The following is an 18166-nucleotide window of genomic DNA, read 5'->3' on the forward strand; positions in this document are numbered from 1 at the left end:
CAAAAACGCTAGGCGCAGCAAGCGGCGAAAACGCGAAGCGCCCGGGGCGCATAAGCAGCGCGCAGAACGCTCACTGCCAACAAAAAAACATTCAAAAAAGGCACTTCTCACTGCAAAAACGCGTTCGGTGTGATCGGGGCCTAAATTTATATAACGCACATGTGAGAAAAAAAACAAAAAAAACATCAGAACTGAGATGTAAACTTGCAATTGCGAAATTGCGTAAACTTGCGTAAATCTTTTTTCCCCTCAGAATTGGACTTTATATCTAGCAATAGCAGGTTTATATTTCAAAGTTCTGAGAAAATAAGCCAGAATTGCTAGAAAAAATAAATACTTTTAAGAAAAAAGTCAGAATTGTGAGATATAAACTTGCAATTGCGAGAAAAAAGTCAAAATTGGGGGTTCAATTCTGAGAAAGAGTCAGAACTGCAAGTTTATATAATGCAGTTGTGAGAAAAAAAGTAAGAATAACGCAATTTAAACGTGCAATTCTGATAATAGTGTCCAAATTTGTAAGAAAAAAGTATGCAGTTCTGACTTTTTATCTGCATTGCGAGATATAAACTCAAAATTGCGAGCTATAAAGTCAGAATTGCGAGAAAAAAAGGAAGACTTGTGATAAAAAAAGTCAGAATTGTGAGATATAAACTCGTAATTGCAAGGCAATTACTCACAATTGGACTTTATAACTTGCAATTGCAAGTTTATATCTCATAATTCTGAAAAAAGAAGTCAGAATTGCGAGGGGAAAAAAGGAAGACTTGTAAGAAAAAAAGTCTGAATTGTGAGATATAAAAAAAATCTATTTTTTCCCCCTCAGAATAGGACTTTATAACTCACATTGGTGAGTTATATTTCATAATTCAGAGAAAAGAAGTCAGAATTGCAAGAAAAAAAGTAAGACTTGTAGGAATAAAGTCAGAATTGTGAGATATAAACTCGCAATTGCGAGAAAAAAGTCAGAATTGGGAGTTGTAAACAATTGTTCGAAAAAAGTCAGAATTGCACGATTTAAGCAAGAATTTGTGTCCACATTTGGGAAATGTAAACTTGAGATTCAGATTTTTTTCAAGATATATATCATGCAGCATAAAGTAAAAAGCAGGTAAAAAGCCATAATTTTGAGATATAAACTTTATTAATTAATTCAATTTAATCTAATTAAAATTAGAATTGCACATTTATATCTTATAATTCAGTGTTTTAACTTGCAATTGTAAGTTTACATCACCCAATTCTGAGAATAAAAGTCACAATTGGAAGTTGTGAACTCAAGACAAAAAGTCAGAATGGCAAGTTTTTATCTCACCATTCTGAGATAAAAAAAATGTCAGGACTGTAAGTTTATATCACGCAATTCTACGAAATAAAGTCAGAATAGCAACCTCGCAATTGTGAGAAAATAGTTAATTTTTTTTCTCAGAATTGGACTTTTTAACTCTAATTCATTTACTCACTTTGATTATCATGCTGCCTGAGGTAGCTGTCAATGTAGAGAGTATACTAGGTTTTTAGAACAGATTAGCTACATTCTCAATTGTTTGTTACAGAAAAAACAGCATGTGTCTTTTTTTTTTTTTTTTTTTTTTTTGCTGTGAAGCTCTCTCTGAAATCCTCCCCTGTGGACGGCACACGTGCTCCAGTCCTCTAGCTATCTCCATCACAGACTTTCATTACCTCTGTGTGCAGCCATGCAGAAAGCCTCCTCTGTTTTATTGGCTGGGGAACTGACAGAACTGGTAAAAGAAAGAGAAATCAAAGAACTGGAAAAAAAAGAAAGGTGTATGTGAGGAGAAAGAGGGGAGAAAAAAGGCTACATTTGTTTGGAAGCTCCAGCAATCAAAATGACAAGCGATCATGTGATATTAAGCCATCAGTGTCTGTGAAACTAGGATAAATGCTGTAATGCTGAAGTGAAGGATCTGTGCTTTTCACTACTTCTGCGGAATGGTGTGGTGAACCTCTGACTGCTATGTTAATGAAATGTATTAATTGTGAGTAAGGGGTTTTCGAAATGTGATGAGATTTAAAGGCATAGTTCACTAAAAAAATAAAAATTCTGTCATTAATTACTTATCCTAATGGTCGTTCATCTTCAGAATACAATTTTAGATAATTTGATGTAATCCAAGAGCTTTCTAACCCTCCATAGACAAAGGTCTTACCACGGTCAAGGCAGAGAAACGTAGTAAGGATGGCGTTAAAATAGTCCATGTGATATCAGTGATTCAACCGTAATATTCGGAAGCGACGAGAATTCTGTTTGTGCACAGAGAAAACAAAAATAATGACTTTATTCAACTATTCTTCTCTCCCGAGATGTATTTTTGTGAGACTTATTGAGCATGAGAGATGTTTTTTTAACCCTCCAGTGCTGTCAAATCGATTAATCGCAATTAATCGCATCCAAAATAAAGGTTTGTGTGTACATAACACATAAATATTTCTTGAATATATACATGTGTGTGTGTATTATATATATATATATATATATATATATATATATATATATATATATATTAGGGCCGGGACTCGATTAAAAAAATTAATCTAATTAATCAGAGGCTTTGTAATTAATTAATCGAAATTAATCGCATTTTAATCGCATATAAATATTTGACCTGAGAACAGTGAGAAGTAAGTTTTTTCATATGGATTTTTAGTATACCATTGAATAATGACTGAATACATAAACTTAAGCAACAAAATATTGTTTATTTTTGTTCAACCAAGTCCAACAGACCAGTGCAATATTGCCATTAAGTGTAGCAATAGGATACAGTGTTTCCCCTAGGTTTCCATACTTTTTTTTCTCGGTACTTTACCCTACTTTGTGTAATAACGTTTATTTAACATAAAACATTTCAGTGAAAAAATAAATCCAAAACTCTCTATTTTAACATTTTGAACAATAGGGCTTTACAATCTTTTGCTTTTTTTTTTTTTTTTAAGAAATTCTTGTGTTTTAATTTTCTCAAAATCAACTGAAAGCATAAACATTTATTTATTTTTAATCAAATGAAAAATAAACCTTTTTAATTTTTGGCAAACAACCAAGAGGTTTGCTGTTAAAATCAATAAATAATAATAATTTAACATTTAAATAATAATCTTTAAAAATAATTTTTTTCTACAATTAAGTGGTTAATCTTGTTGCTATATTTATTTTTTATCATATATATTGTTTTTTGTCAATTATTTAAATAGGAATATTGTTCTGTTTCATGTTAAACCGTACTTTATTTTGACAGGTTGCCGTGAAGTTTCTGTGTGTAAAGTATGATATGATGCTAGTTTTCTCAAATGAAACGGTAAAGGTGACACTCACAGTAGCTTTGGAGATTGAGTCTATCTGTTCATTTGAGATGCGAATGCCAAAAATTGACGGGAGCATAAAAAAAAACGCGTCTCTGCCATTCTAACATACAGAGGCAAACCGTACATGCAGGATTCATATTAAAACGGTCTTTTTGCATTTCAGTTTTTACAGACACTAGTCCATATCGCGATTTGAATTAAGTGACAGACCAACTTTTGATTTATCAATAAAAAAAATCGACGAATTTACGTGGTATTCCGCGCTATAGTAAACTCGGATTTTATGAATGGAGTCCGCGATCCAGTCCGGAGGAGACATTGTAAACGCGCCCCCCTAAGATAATGGTAGGGAAAACACTGGGATACTTAGAAATATACTAGCCTACATTTCAGAAATTCAGGTACCCTATAGGTAGGTAGACCTTCTGTAAAAGCATTGAAGTGATACTTGAGGCTCGATGTGCTGCGGTGATATGCGCATTCCTTTGTCCAAACGCTAGTTGGTGCTCCAGTATAATCGGTCCGCTGAAACTCATCAAAAGAGAAACGTTCCGCGGTGCAAGATTAAGTGCGATTAAAATGCGTTAAAAAAATTTAACGCGTTATTTTTGTGTAATTAATTAATCTTAATTAACGCGTTAAAGTCCCGGCCCTAATATATATATATATATATATATATATATATATATATATATATACGCAGTACACACACGCTATGTAAACACAAACTTTTATTTTGAATGCGATTAATTGCGATTAATCGATTTGGCAGCACTACTTTTAAAACATTTATATATTTATACTACGGGCCGTTGAATGCTTAATGAATCTGATTGGCTGACGAACGTTCTAGAGGTGTGCATTATTTTCTGGGAAACTGCTTAACTGTTAGTAGAGACGATGCTGCCAGTCACCTTTGAGAGACACACAGACTTGAGAGAGGTAATTCATGCACTTAATCTTCATTATTCAATAACTTCATTATTAACTGTATTAATTTGCTATCGATGGCTCAAGTGTCATTACTAGGTCTAAAATGACGTTTTGGAACTAGCAACAAAGGGTTGGATGATCTGCGTAAGAAATTAATCCTACTCACAGTAGCATTTTAAGGATAAAAACTGGACGAATGTCTTGAAATATATCATCTGATCGATGTCTTGAGATGTCTTTGACCAGAAATGACACGGTCTTCTCCCAAAAGGTAATAAGACAATGTACAAAGAGGCATATTTTGCAATATTTCTCAGCTTTTATTTACATTTGAACAAAAAGTGGCATGTCCAAAATTATTCATACTCTTTGCAAACTGTCACAGTCTATGGGGAAATCCAAAATTCTACACCATTCCAAATAGTCCAAGCTGTTCTAAAGCATTCTAATTACTCTGATGTAGAGTTTAGATTCTCTGCCCGAGCCCGAGCCCGAGCCCGGACTTGACCCGACCCGACCCGTGGGCCGGGTCGTGCCGATATTTCCTGCCACTATCTTCGGGCCGGGCCGGGCCGGGCCGGGTTGGGCGGGGCCATGATCAAGCATTTGTGTGTGTTTTATTTTTTATTTTTTTTATTTTTTAAATCATTACTTAATTAGGATAATTCGGTGGAGAGCTATGCCATAATTATAAATATTATACGAATATTTTAGCAAAGTCGGCCTGAGCAACACGTGACGTGTAGGTCTACAAAGTTGCGCAAGTTGCAACACGTGTCATGCGCAGCAACGCTCTAGCTCCCGCGACTCCTCCACTGGCACACATAACACCGGGCCAGCTGTGCTGAATTGTGTATGTGTATAGCTTAAGTTCAACATGGAGCTTGAAGACGTACAGACAAAAATGAAAACGGGGGAATTAACTTTGAGCAAGTTTGGAGGAAAGTAGGAGATATGGAAACATTTTCAACAAGTCGTGGGCAGTGACAACATATGTCGGCTTTGTGAAGTGCATTAAGTGCTACGTTTTATAATAGGCTTTAAAATATTTATTTTGTTTAAAAATATTCTAAAACTTATCATATTTATTAAATATGCCATCCAAAGTTAATTACTTCTTCATTTTCTGTGTTTATCATTGTTCACGGTTTTTTAGGCTATTTTTTTTCATTCGGATCTATTTGCGATCCATTCTGAATAAACAAACAATGCAGTTTACATGCTTCGTCCCTGTTGCATTTTTCAATAAGATATATCTAAACTAATTTCTGTAGTTCAAACAACTTAGAATTGTAGTTGAGAACGTCTGTTATAACGGCTCACGTATTAAAAAATAGTCGGGTTTAAATCGGGCTCGGGCTCATAATTACAGTTAATGTGTTGGACCGGGTCGGGCTCGGACACAAGGTGCACGGGCTCGGGTAGGATCGGGTTTCATTTTTTGGGCCCGATCTAAGCTCTACTCTGATGCATTGAAAACAGCAGTTTTAATCAACTCAACAGGTGAAAAACAGAAGCTCTCTGCTATTGGTTTGTGGACAGTCATGGCTAAGGCAAAGGAGCTCACTGAGGACCTGCGGCTGCGCATTGTGGCTGCTCACAAGTCAGGAAAGAGCTATAAGGCCATATCAAAATGTTTTGAAGTTCCAGTGGCTACAGTGCAAAGTATTATTAAAAAATACAAGACCTTCCGCACTGTGAAAAATCTCAGAGGATGTGGTCGGAAGTCAAAAGTGACACCTGTGCTTAGGGATGGGAATTGATAAGATTTTTACGATTCCAATTCCATTTTCGATTCTGCTTAACGATTCGATTCTTTATCGATTCCCTTATCGATTCTCATATGGAAGAAAAGGGGCAACAAATTGTTGATTAGCATAGTTAAACTGTCTCTGTTTGGGGCTTTTTACTTAGGGCTGAGAATCTTTGTCATCTCCCTAGAAAATATATAATGGGAATGAATGAGTCCTGCAGCTTTATTAGCCGAGGACATGCTAACGTTGTTGCTGCTGCTGCCGCTGCTGGGTTGAGAACTGTTATGGTGCGTTCACACCGCACACTTTGTCTGCGTCAGGCAATGCACCTAACGCATCTAGTTTGACGCATGTACGTTGAAGCTGGCAACGCTTGCTTTTTGGTGCGTTCACACCGCACACGTCAGGCAACGCTCCCAACGCATCTAGTTTTCTGCACACTTCCCCTGAATAAACCATGGCAAACTATTGGGACTGGACATTTTGGAATCCTCTCATGAACATGTTTCGCTAGCTAACGAAATGGGAAATAATTACGTTGAGAAAAGATTTGACAACCCGATCTCTTCAGCGATCTTCATCCAAGCAAGTTCCTTTACATTCCTGTCTTTATACAACAACGAGGACGGATCATACAATTCTCTGCGATTGCAGACGGCTAGAATAAGTTTGTAGCCGTCTTCAATCGCAGAGAATTGTATGTTGTTGTTTTTTCTGCTCCCGCTTCATTCAAAATACGTGTGGTGACGTCGCTACAGTGAGACGCTCTGATTGGTTGACGCACTGCGTCAAGTGCGTTAAGTCCGTCAAAAGTTCAACTAGCTGAACTTCTGAGTTGCTTGCGTTGGCTGCGTTGACGCTTGAAACGCAGGTAACGCTTGAAAAGTTGACGGATCCAACGGACACAATGCAACGCAGAGCCTCTGACGGACCTCTGACAGACTCAACCATTGACTTTACATGTAATCTTGCCGCAACTGACGCATGACGGTTTGGGCGGTGTGAACGCAGCATTAGTCCAGAGCGGATCGAAAACGCAACATTCTTTTATTGTTATTGCATGCTGTGTGCGCAAATGTTTTAGCATGTTAGTGGTATTTCCTCCCTTTGAGGAAATATCTACACTGCAAGTATTGCAAGTTGCCCTATTTTCGTCTTTTTTGGTGAAATACAACCAGACTTTTGAGCGTTTGTTCCGCTTAGGCGCCAATGCTTATTGACTGAGCGTAAGCTACGCAACGTGCGTAAGTTACGCAATGCGCGTGATGACGTCATTCGTGCCCACTGGAATTGTTAAGGGAATCGTTTGCAAATTTTGCAAACGATTCGATGGAATTGAAACACTGGGAACCGGTTCTCAACAAGAACCGGTTTTCGATTCCCATCCCTACCTGTGCTGGCCAGGAGGATAGTGAGAGATGTAGAAACGAATCAAAGGATCACCACCAAGGTCATCCTGATGAATGTTGGTGGCAACATCTCAAGGCAGACAGTCCAATGGACACTGCACACCGCTGGGTTCCACCGACGCAGACCACTTCTCCAGATAAGGCACACAAAACCCTGCTTGGCTTCTGGTCTTCTGTTTTATAGTCAGATGAAACAAAAATTGAATTGTTTGGCCACAGTGATGTAACCTTCATTTGGCGTAAAAAAGGAGAAGCCTTCAACCCTAAGAACACCATCCCCACTGGCAAACATGGTGGTGGAAATCTAATGTTTTGGGGGTGTTTTTCAGTCAGTGGAGCAGGGAACCTAATCCCAGTAAATGGCACCATGAAAAAGGAGCAATACATCAAAATTCTCAACAACAACATCAGGCAGTCTGCAGAGAAACTTGGCCTTGTGCACCAGTGAGCATTTCAGCATGACAACGACCCAAAATACACAGCAAAAGTGCTGAAGAAATGGTTAGCAGACAAAAACATTAACGTTTTGCAGTGGCCCAGCCAGAGTCCTGACTTAAATCCAATTGAGAATCTGTGGAGAGAGCTATAGATCAGGGTGATGGCAAGGAGAGTTTCAATCAGCACATAGCACATTTTGCATCAATATTCAGTACAGTCTTACAGAAAACCAAATGTAAGACATACAAGTGCATGCAAAATGTAGTGACTCAGTGTAATGTAGTGACTGCAGTGCTTCTGTAGGGCGAGTCACAGTTCCGTCAACCGGCATGAAACACTCTCATTCTCGCCTCAGGTCAGTCTTTTTGTTGAGCCCTGAAGGTTTTCCTGTACTTTGGGCTTAAGTGAGCAACTGAGTCTCTGAAGTTGTAGCACTGGGGAAGACAGGAACATAGATTCTGATGTGTTTTTAAATCTATATATAAAACATTTATGTAATATGAGTATTTACATGCATGTTTGTATAGGCCTATGCATGGAAGTGTGTGTTTAGCCTGGACTAGTTTCTAGGGACATCTAGTGGCAGACTTTTGGGAACGTAATGTCATGCCAAACCAGACCGACAGTTGATCCGATCGGATTTGCAGCAGATATTCCTTCATGTTCTGGAATGTAGCACTTTCCATCAAACAGCCTGTGTTGGTGTAATGCCGCCGTGACCCTGCGAGCGACAGACCAGAACCACCCTTGACACCCTTGGAGCCAGTCGCCATGACAGCCAACCAGATGGACTCTGTGGGAGTTCCCACAAAGCATCTGCCCGCTAAGCCACCACAAACACTAGCATTAGCATAGCGCAGAGGTCCCTTTTCAGCTGCCACGACGGGTTTAGTCACTTCTGGATCAGGCATTAACGACATCACTTCTCCTCAGGCCAGAAAGCTGCTGTTCTCGAACCTCCAACAGCTAGCCCACAGCGATTTAACAGCTACTGATGCTGGAGCGTAGCATATGGCTCTGTTCTCTCTCCTGAGAGCACCGCTCTTCTCTGCTTTTAAGCAGTAGAGTGTCGTGATTTGCTTCATTGTGATGGCCCTCAACACTTGGCTGTACTTGACTGTGTGTCTTTTTTCACTCACCATTATATCGCTCCAAAGTGCCAATTGACAAACGCAGTATGCAAATGCTAATGCAGCTGTGCCGCTTGGGGTTAATTGTCTTGATTATAGGTTACTCTATACTCAGCGTCAAAGATATACCACTTTTTTGGTAGAAATGGTCACTGGATACAACCTAAAACTCTGTAGTACCATTGTCCAAAAAATGTTTTTATACTTACAAAATATTTTATGTGTTTTTTATATATACAGTTTTTATACAGCTTTTTAAGTCAGTTGTCTTCTGTTAAATTTGATGGTTCATATTTCTCAACATCTTGACATTGTACGAATGACTAAATGCTTTTGTTTTGATTTGATAATGTTTTGTTTTCTTTGCTTTGTTTTTTGTTTTGTTTTGTTTTGCTTTGCTTTGCTTTGCTTTGCTTTGCTTTGCTTTGCTTTTTATTTTGTTTTGTGTTTTGTTTTGTTTTGCTTTGCTTTGTGTTTTGTTTTATGTTTTGCATTGCTGTTTGTTTTGTTGTTTTTACTTTTTCTTTTAGTTTAGTTTTGTTTTGCTTAGTTTTTTGTTTTGTTTTGTTTTGTTTTGTTTTGCTTAGTTTAGTTTAGTTTAGTTTAGTTTTGTTTTGTTTTGTTTTTGTTTTGTTTTGCTTTTCTTTGGTTTTTGTTGTTTATTTTTTATTTATTTATTTTTTGCTTTGCTTTGTTTTTTGTTTTGTTTTGCTTTGTGTTTTGTTATGTTTTGCATTTTGTTACTTTTTTACATTTTGCTTTTTTCTGTTTTGTTTTGCTTTGCTTTGCTTTGCTTTGTTTAGTTTTAGTTTAGTTTATTTTATTTTAGTTTAGTTTTGCTTTGCTTAGATTTGTTGTGTTTTGCTTTGCTTAGTTTTGTTTTGCTTTGTGTTTTGTTGTGTTATGTTTTAAATATATATTTGCTTCACTTCATTTTGTGTTTTGTTTTGTTGTGTTGTGTTGTGTTGTGTTGTTTTTATTTTATTTTATTTATTTTTTGCTTTCTTTAATTTACTTTTTTTGTTCTGTTTAGCTTTGCTTTGCTTTTCTTTGTTTTGTTGTGTTGTTTTGTTTTGTGATTTGTTTTTCTTTGCTTTGTGTTTTTTTATGCTTTTCTTTGCTTTGTGTTTTGATGTGTTTAATTTTTTTTGTTTTGCTTTGCTTTGTTTTTTGTGATTTGTTGTGTGTTTTATTTTTTTTAGTTTAGTGTTTAATTTTATGTTTTACTTTGTTTTATGTTTTGTTTTATTTTATTTAGTTTTGGTTTGTGTTTTGTTTTGTTAGGTCATACAATATGTTATTTACTATAAAATAAAATTGTCTTGCTTATTTGTTTTCATGACTGTAAAATGAAGGTACATGTGTGTCACATTCCTGTTTATGCACTGGTTTGTAACAGCAACTTTTCACTCTCCAAAAGACAGATAAATCATTGTTCTCATTAAATATCCTGTTTTACTTGCAAATAGCATTTATGTTGACTACCGCATTTTAAACACTCATTCAACACTCGACTTCCTTTTCCAATATTTTGAGAATCTTCATTATGCAGTCGTGCTACTCTAGAGTATCACTGGGTATTGTGGCAAATGAATAATTCTCTTTAACTGTATGAAAGCCCAGTTTTACTTTAAGTCTTGGTACATTCGTAAGTGTACTGCGATGCCCCCTTAGGACAAGACCTTTTACTGTTGAAACTAAGTTACATATATACTGACAAATTACATTTGTAACTTCAAGCATCTGGGAATCACTTAAATACTGATGCAGAGATTCCACCTGCTGCTTCTGTGCAGCAACATAACATAACATTTCCTTGCTATAATCAATATAAATATTTTCTCTTTCACAGGTGTAATAATGAAAACGAGTGGTACCAGATTCATGAGAACATTATTCGGAAGTCCAGCACCAAATACACCGCCCCCAGCACTAACTACGGTAAGTGCACTTCCAAAATGGTTGTACACTTGATTTAAGTTTTATCATCAGATGAGGAACATTTAGTCTCACTGAAACTGAACAGTCCTTCCAAACAGTCTGTCCATTATACTGTTTAGTATATCTTCTCAAGGGACAATACTATAGAAATGAAACTTGGATATATTTTAGAGTAGCCAATGCGCAGCTTTTATAGCAGTATAGATTTATGAAACTTGGATATATTTTAGAGTAGTCAATGTGCAGCTTTTATAGCAGTATAGATTTATTGTCCCCTGAAAATTATTCAATATACAGACATTATTGTCAAAATAGCTGGCAAGAAAAGTGAGTACAGCCTAAGTGAACTTATCCAAAGTGTCAATATATTGTGTTAGCACCTTTGTTATCTGGCACTACCTTAATAATCCTGGGCATGGAATTGACCAGAGCTGCACAGGTTGTTGCTGGGATCCTCTTCCACTCCTCACAGAGCTGCTGGACATTAGACACATCGTCACCTTAGAATTATAAGGTTCTATCTGCGTTCCGAGTGGTTTTGAGATATTGAGCTTCAAAGTTTTTGCATTCTATATAGCAAAAACGATATGGGGAACAAGTCTCTTTCCTACATGAGAATGACAGAGACCCTAAATGTATTCTAAATGTACAATATCAAAATCCTCTCAAATTTTTAAATGGGGATTTTGGGAACAGGTCAAATGCAGATAGAACCTTCTAATTCTAAAAAGTCGTTTTCTGCTTGGAATTATAAGGTTCTATCTCGCAAAACATTAATTAAAGCAACAATTTTCAAGAAATAAAAGTAGTTTACTTACAATTTGTTTTAAAACATAAATTACTGTTGTAACAATGTGTCAACATGTATGAGAAAGGTCAATTTAATGCTTTCTTTATCACATTTATTTTATTTATAGGACAAATATTTTTTTCTTAAGTTAGGCATAAAAAGCAGTGCTGAATATTTTGTCCAGAGCAGATGTTAATTTTATGATTATAGTGGGTAATTAAAGACATTATTGCAGAAACAGTTAAAAAAAAGCAGCTACTCTAATCCATCTGACCGGGACTTTATTTCACTAAAAGCCATATTCAACCATATTCGAATATGACTATCGTTTTCAATATCTTTAATAGTAACAGTTTGATCGCTGTTGACCACATTCACCATCAAACGACAGTGACACTTATATTTCATTATGTACTTTACATTATGCAATTGCTCTGCAGTAAAGCCATTCAAGCCAGTTGCAGATACTGTTTGTTTTATGCCGGTAATATAATGCCGGTAGCGGTAATTATGAGTAAAAAAAATCAGGCCATCATTATGTTTTAAACAGTGCCACTTTGAGGATTAAATGTGAATTGCACTTATTAATTCTAAAGACGTGTAATTACTGTTGTTTTACGTGTAATATTTCCTGCTGTTATGGAGCAGTCCGGGTGACATGACAAAGAAAGTTGATTCTGATTGGTCCTCTTGTTTGCATTCGAAGTGCTGATTGGCTCACAGATAGAACCTTATAGAGCCAAATTATAGTTCAACTTTGTAGATAGAACCTTTTTCTTTTCTAAATAAAAAGTCCTAAAATGTACACAACTTTTAAAAAACCATCACATAATGTAAATAAGTTGTCACAGAATAAGAATATGTGAATAACTCAATTTTGACAAAAATGTCAGATAGAACCTTATAATTCCAAGGTGACGACATGGTGCTTCTCCACCTTACACTTGAGGATGCACCAGCACTTATGCAGCCCCAGACCATGATGCTACGACCACCATGATTGACTGTACGCAAGACACAGTTTTCTTGCTGGACACCATCTGGACACCATCTGAGCCAAACAAGTTTATCTTATAGTCTTACCAGACCACAGGACATGGTTCCAGTAATTCATGCTCTTGGACAGGTTGTCTTCAGCAAACTGTTTGCAGGCTTTCTTGTGAGCCAGCTTCAGATGAGGCTTGCTTCTGGGACGACACCCATGCAAACCGACTTGTTGCAGTGTGCGGCGTATGGTCTGAGCACTGACAAGCTGACCTTCTACTTCTGCAACCTTTAAAGCAATGCTGGCAGCACTCATGCGTCTGTTTTTTGAAGCCAGGTTCTGCACCTGAAGCACAGAATGAGTCTTGATCAACTTGATCGACCCTTGCGAGGCCTGTTCCGAATGGAACCCATCTTAGAAAACCTCTGTATGACCCTGACCACTGTAGTGTAACTCGGTTTCAGGGTATTAACTGAACCTCTAATAGTCTTGGCCATCATTGTGGAGAGCAACAACTGTAATTCTCAAATCCTCAGAGAGTTCTTTGCCATGTTGAACATCCAGTGGCCAGTATGAGATAATAGTACTTAAAGCACCTAATTTCAACTGCTCTAATTCAAGAAACACAACTTTGTATGGTCCTGTCAAGCAGACAAAAACATAAACGTGATGAATAGGTCATGTGACATGGTTAAGTAACATACTGCTGTTATCACTTAGGGTGTATTTACTTTTGTTGCCATCTATTTTGACAATAATGGCTGTATGTTGAGTTATTTCCAGAGAAATCTATACTGCTATACTGTACAAACTGCACATTGACTACTCTAAAATATATCCAAGTTTAATTTCTATAGCATTGTCCCTTGAGAAGATATACTAAATGGTTGCTGAAATGTGAGGGGTGTACTCACTTTTGTGAGATACTGTAACTCATATCTCATAATTCAGTTTTTTTTTTTTTTTTTTTTTTTGCAGCTGTCCATTTGTATCTTACAATTCTGCATTTATGTCTTTCAAATATAAGTTTTCATCTTGCAATTCTGAGTTTAAGTTGCAAGTCCGAATTCTAAGATATGAACTCAGCAGAAAAAAAAAAAAACGTGAGACAAAAAAAAAAATCAGTTATTTTAAAAAATTTTATCATGTGGCGGAAACAAGCTTTCATAGAATGTCAGGGAAATTATAAAAGACTCCGAAGTAATATTGAAGAGTTAGATCAGAACCCTAAAAAACTGTTAAAAAGAGCTACATCAGCAAGCAAAGTAAGGCCAGTCTAGTTTTTAGTGGAAAATGAATATGGTAGAGGTGTGTCTCGAGGTATCGTTCACTAGTAATTGGTGGGTTAGCTGTTCTAATTGAGAGTTTATTCCACCATCGAGGGGAAGGCCTAAAAATATTTCTGGACCTGGATGAACAGAAACCCTTCCCATTGGGAACTGCAGGGAGCCAGGCAATCAGAATGACTGATTGCAGCAGGCGGGCCGGTGTGTACGATTTAATGAAGGATTGAAGGTAGCGGGGAGCCAGGTCATTAGCGGCATTGTAGACCCAAAACAATGTCTTGATTGAATTGAATTGTAGCAGTTACTGGCAGCCGGCATAGAGACCTGAACAAAATCGTAACAGAAACACAATCTCTCTGGTACGTTCTTTGAAACAGAGGCCCGTTTTACTAAATAAATACTAGCGTAATCACAAGGATAATTACAGTGGTTGTCATGATGAAGTCGTCTCACATTTCCCCCGAACTCTTCTTGTCGCACAGGTCTAATCATCTCACTGCAGCTGCTGAGGGGCGACATGGAGCAGGTGCGCAGGGAAAACCCCATGATATTCAACCGCGGCGTGGCCATCACACGCAAACTGGGCTTCCCTGATGTGATCATGCCAGGTAAGTCTAATGAAGGTCACAGTTGCATTTAAAGATCCGTTTAGGACTGAATAAATCTAAGAGATATGCCAAGATTTTTTTCTTATGGTCTGAAAGTAGACATGTGCAGAAAGTTAGAGTTATAAAATGTACATTATAGTAATAGATTATCTTGGCCGATATTGGCTGCTTAGTATTCTATGCTCATTTCCCTTACTTTTACTTTTACATCTAGATCGTATCGGCCACCACTTAATAGTGACTTAAAAATAGCCTTTAAACTAAATATCTAACCTCTGTTTAGATATCTGTCTATATATATATATATATATATATATATATATATATATATATATATATATATATATATATATATATCTGTTTAGATAAAATTGTATCAAATTTTAATATTGACAGTGTAGTAGTAGTTATTCATACACTTTGCACAATACATTGGTACAATATCGTTTATCTGCCAATATTATTATTTTTTTATGTATGGGCAGTATTGTCTGTTTAGTTCTGCATGATCATATCCCTATCTAGATTATATTTAAATGTAATGTTTAAAAATATGAATAATGCAATATTTTTCTTATTTGTAATAATTAACAAATCTCAAAATGAATAAACAATGCACAAGATATCTGTACCACATCGGTTATCAGCCGATATTCAAATTTTTTCAGATATATTGGCTGATATTAGCTGCTTGTTATTTGTAATATGTAACAAATCTCAAAATGAATATCCATTTTTCATACTTTTGATTATGTTACGATGCCTAAATTTACCTGTAGCATTAAAAAAGAAAATAATTTTTAAGCCAAAAACAGTAGTATAGTAATAGTTATTAATACACAATGCATGATATATCGGTACTATATCGGTTATCAGCCGATATTAGACTTTTTTTAGATATATTGGCTAAAATTAGCTGCTTGTTATTTGTAATATGTAACAAATCTCAAAATTAATATCCATTTTTCATACTGTTAATTATGTTATGATGCCTACATTTACCTGTAGCATTAAAAAAAACTAAAACTTAATTTTTAAGACAAAAACAGTAGTAAAAGTTATTAATACACAATGCATGAGATATCTGTACCATATCTGTTATCATTATCATTATCATTGTTCTTCAGATATATATATAGGCTGCTTTTTACTCCATTTTTATATTTCCCCTATTTTTACATCTAGATCATATTTGACCATCACTATAACTTTTAATCTTTAGCAATTTTCCAAATATTTACAAATAGATACAAATAGATAGATAGATAGATAGATAGATAGATAGATAGATAGATAGATAGATAGATAGATAGATAGATAGATAGATAGATAGATAGATAGATAGATAGATAGATAGATAGATAGATAGATAGATAGATAGATAGATAGATACACACAAGCAAATATTTTAGCTTGTTCCTATCCCTAAGTGTTTTTTGTTCAAGATTAAGAGAAAATGAAGTCTTGGATGGCCCTGGCACACTTAATTTAGCTTCACTTTTCAACCCTTTTACAGACCGTAATAAAAGCTATTGCTACATGAAGGTCAAATTGTTTGTCCAGCCTAACTGTAGAAGCGAAAATGCACCCACTGGCTGTAAAATATATCATCAAACTTCAGTTCAACCTGTCTTTTACACTGTGATTCCACATGTGACCTTGGTTTTCAGATGACTCTTTCATTATAAATCTCATTCAATCCATGACCCAGCAGCCCACATTCTCTCTGAGCTGAGCGGCAAGCATCTGAATCATAATACTCAAAATAAACACAGACTCTCTCTGGAATAGCGCTCAGCTTTTACCCGTCTACTCAGGGGAACAAAGTTTTAGCTGTTAGTGAAAGAAGTTGTGGGTTTAATTCTTCAAATTACAGCTGATGCAATAAAAGAAAATGCAAGGCTCTTCAGAGCGCTGCTAGAAACCATCCCTCCTGCTGACACCCACCCTGCAGAGAGTTATGAGTGCTGAGATGCATATTTCAGCATAGACCTTAAGGAAAAGCCTAACTTTGCTCTGATACCATCAGATATCTCTTGAATGTCTTGACTGGGGGTGGATATATTGAGGGAGAATGATATAAACCAACTTATGCAATACTACTCTCACTTCATTGTGTGTCTAATGTGCATCATGAAATAGGCTTTTGCTTGCAAAATGAAAATGACTGGCCGATTCTGTATTTTTTGTTAGTAAATGATTCTCATAACACTATCATTAATGGTGTTTAAAATTAAATGTTTAAAATGATTTAGCATCAATGTTAAATGGTCAACACATCGAAAAGAAAGTAAGCTAACATTCAACGTCCTACAAAACAAATGCTGCTCTTAGTGAATCGACCAAGAAACAAATCTAGAAAAGAAAGCAAATACAACCACAACAGCTTTTAGAAACAGCGGATGGAACAGCCAAAGCTTTATTTAAGTTAGTAAAAGCTGAAATAAAGCTTTGTGTGTTTGTCTGTTTGGCTGACAGTATCCTACAGTTCCACAACCTGATAAAAATGTTATCTGGCAGCAGCAGACTGGCTCCCTGTGAGCGCTGGATTGCGCTCCTGTTTAGATGCTTTCTCTAATGGGTAACGGCTTCAGCTTTAGACCATTCTCTCCACTGCTTCAGAGCTATTTCGCTGAATAAAATCCAAATAAAGCTGTCTATTCAGGCACAAATGCCTTCCAAAAAGAAACAATCCAGGTACATTCCCAGCTGGAAGGAGGAAAAACAACCTGACAGCAGTAGCTACACTCTTAAAATTAAAGGTGTTTAAAGGGTTCTTCACAGCAATGCCATAGAAGAACCATTTTTGGTTCCACAAAGAACCATTCAGTCAAAGAACCATCTCTTTCTTACCTTTTTATAATCTGAAGAACCTTCTTTTGTCACAAAGAACCTTTTGTGAAACAGAAAGGTTCTTCAGATCTTATAGGTTCTTTATGAAACCATTTAGACAAAAAAGGTTATTTTATGGCACTGTGTAGAGTGTAGTGTACAGTATAAAGAAATGGAAGAACATACTATGTATTTTAGTTTATGTATTTGCATGTGCATACATTATGTTTTATGTATATCAAGAGGTTGAGATTGAATTGATAAAATAAGATACTAGATTCAATTATAGATTTAAGATTCTAAAGTCTATTTAATTATAGCAACTACTTCATGGGAGTTCAATCCCTCATAAAAGACATACTGTCTTTTACCTTCATCTGTTTACTGATTTTCAAACACTTTTATGCTTCAAATGAAAGCCATGGTTAGCTTGGTTCACGACTTAGACGTTTTTGAAATACCTGTGAATGAGTGTGAAAAACTCTTGCAGAAACCAAGGCTGTTGTAAAAAGGCATTGTAAATAAACCAAAAAAGCTGAATTGGATGATGCAATACCAACCCATCACGTTTGACACCAGAAAAGCAATGTACAAATACTTCTGGAGAGGTTTTGTTAAACAAACTCATCTCCGGCTTATTGAAAATGTCATGAGAAAGAATAATTCTCCAAGCTTCAAGTGTCATTAACATTTCATAATGCTAACAGTTCAATATTCCATCTAATTGTAGGCTCCAAGA

The 18166-nt window shown here is 36.1% G+C and overlaps 2 protein-coding genes across 2 annotated transcripts in view; one reads left to right on the forward strand and one right to left on the reverse strand.

Annotated features, from left to right (window-relative positions):
• The window catches only part of LOC141338412 (poly(rC)-binding protein 4-like), a 405056-nt gene that overhangs the window by 241185 nt on the left and 145705 nt on the right, over positions 1 to 18166 (reverse strand). The window lies entirely within an intron of this gene.
• Positions 1 to 18166, forward strand: part of dock3 (dedicator of cytokinesis 3) — a 244681-nt gene that overhangs the window by 179734 nt on the left and 46781 nt on the right. The window contains exons 14-15 of the mRNA XM_073844512.1: positions 10838 to 10926; positions 14470 to 14595. Of these exons, the coding sequence (XP_073700613.1) occupies positions 10838 to 10926; positions 14470 to 14595 (215 nt within the window). The remainder of the gene's footprint in view (positions 1 to 10837; positions 10927 to 14469; positions 14596 to 18166) is intronic.

This window comes from Garra rufa, chromosome 7, assembly GCF_049309525.1.
Source record: "Garra rufa chromosome 7, GarRuf1.0, whole genome shotgun sequence".
NCBI classification, from domain to species: domain Eukaryota; kingdom Metazoa; phylum Chordata; class Actinopteri; order Cypriniformes; family Cyprinidae; genus Garra; species Garra rufa.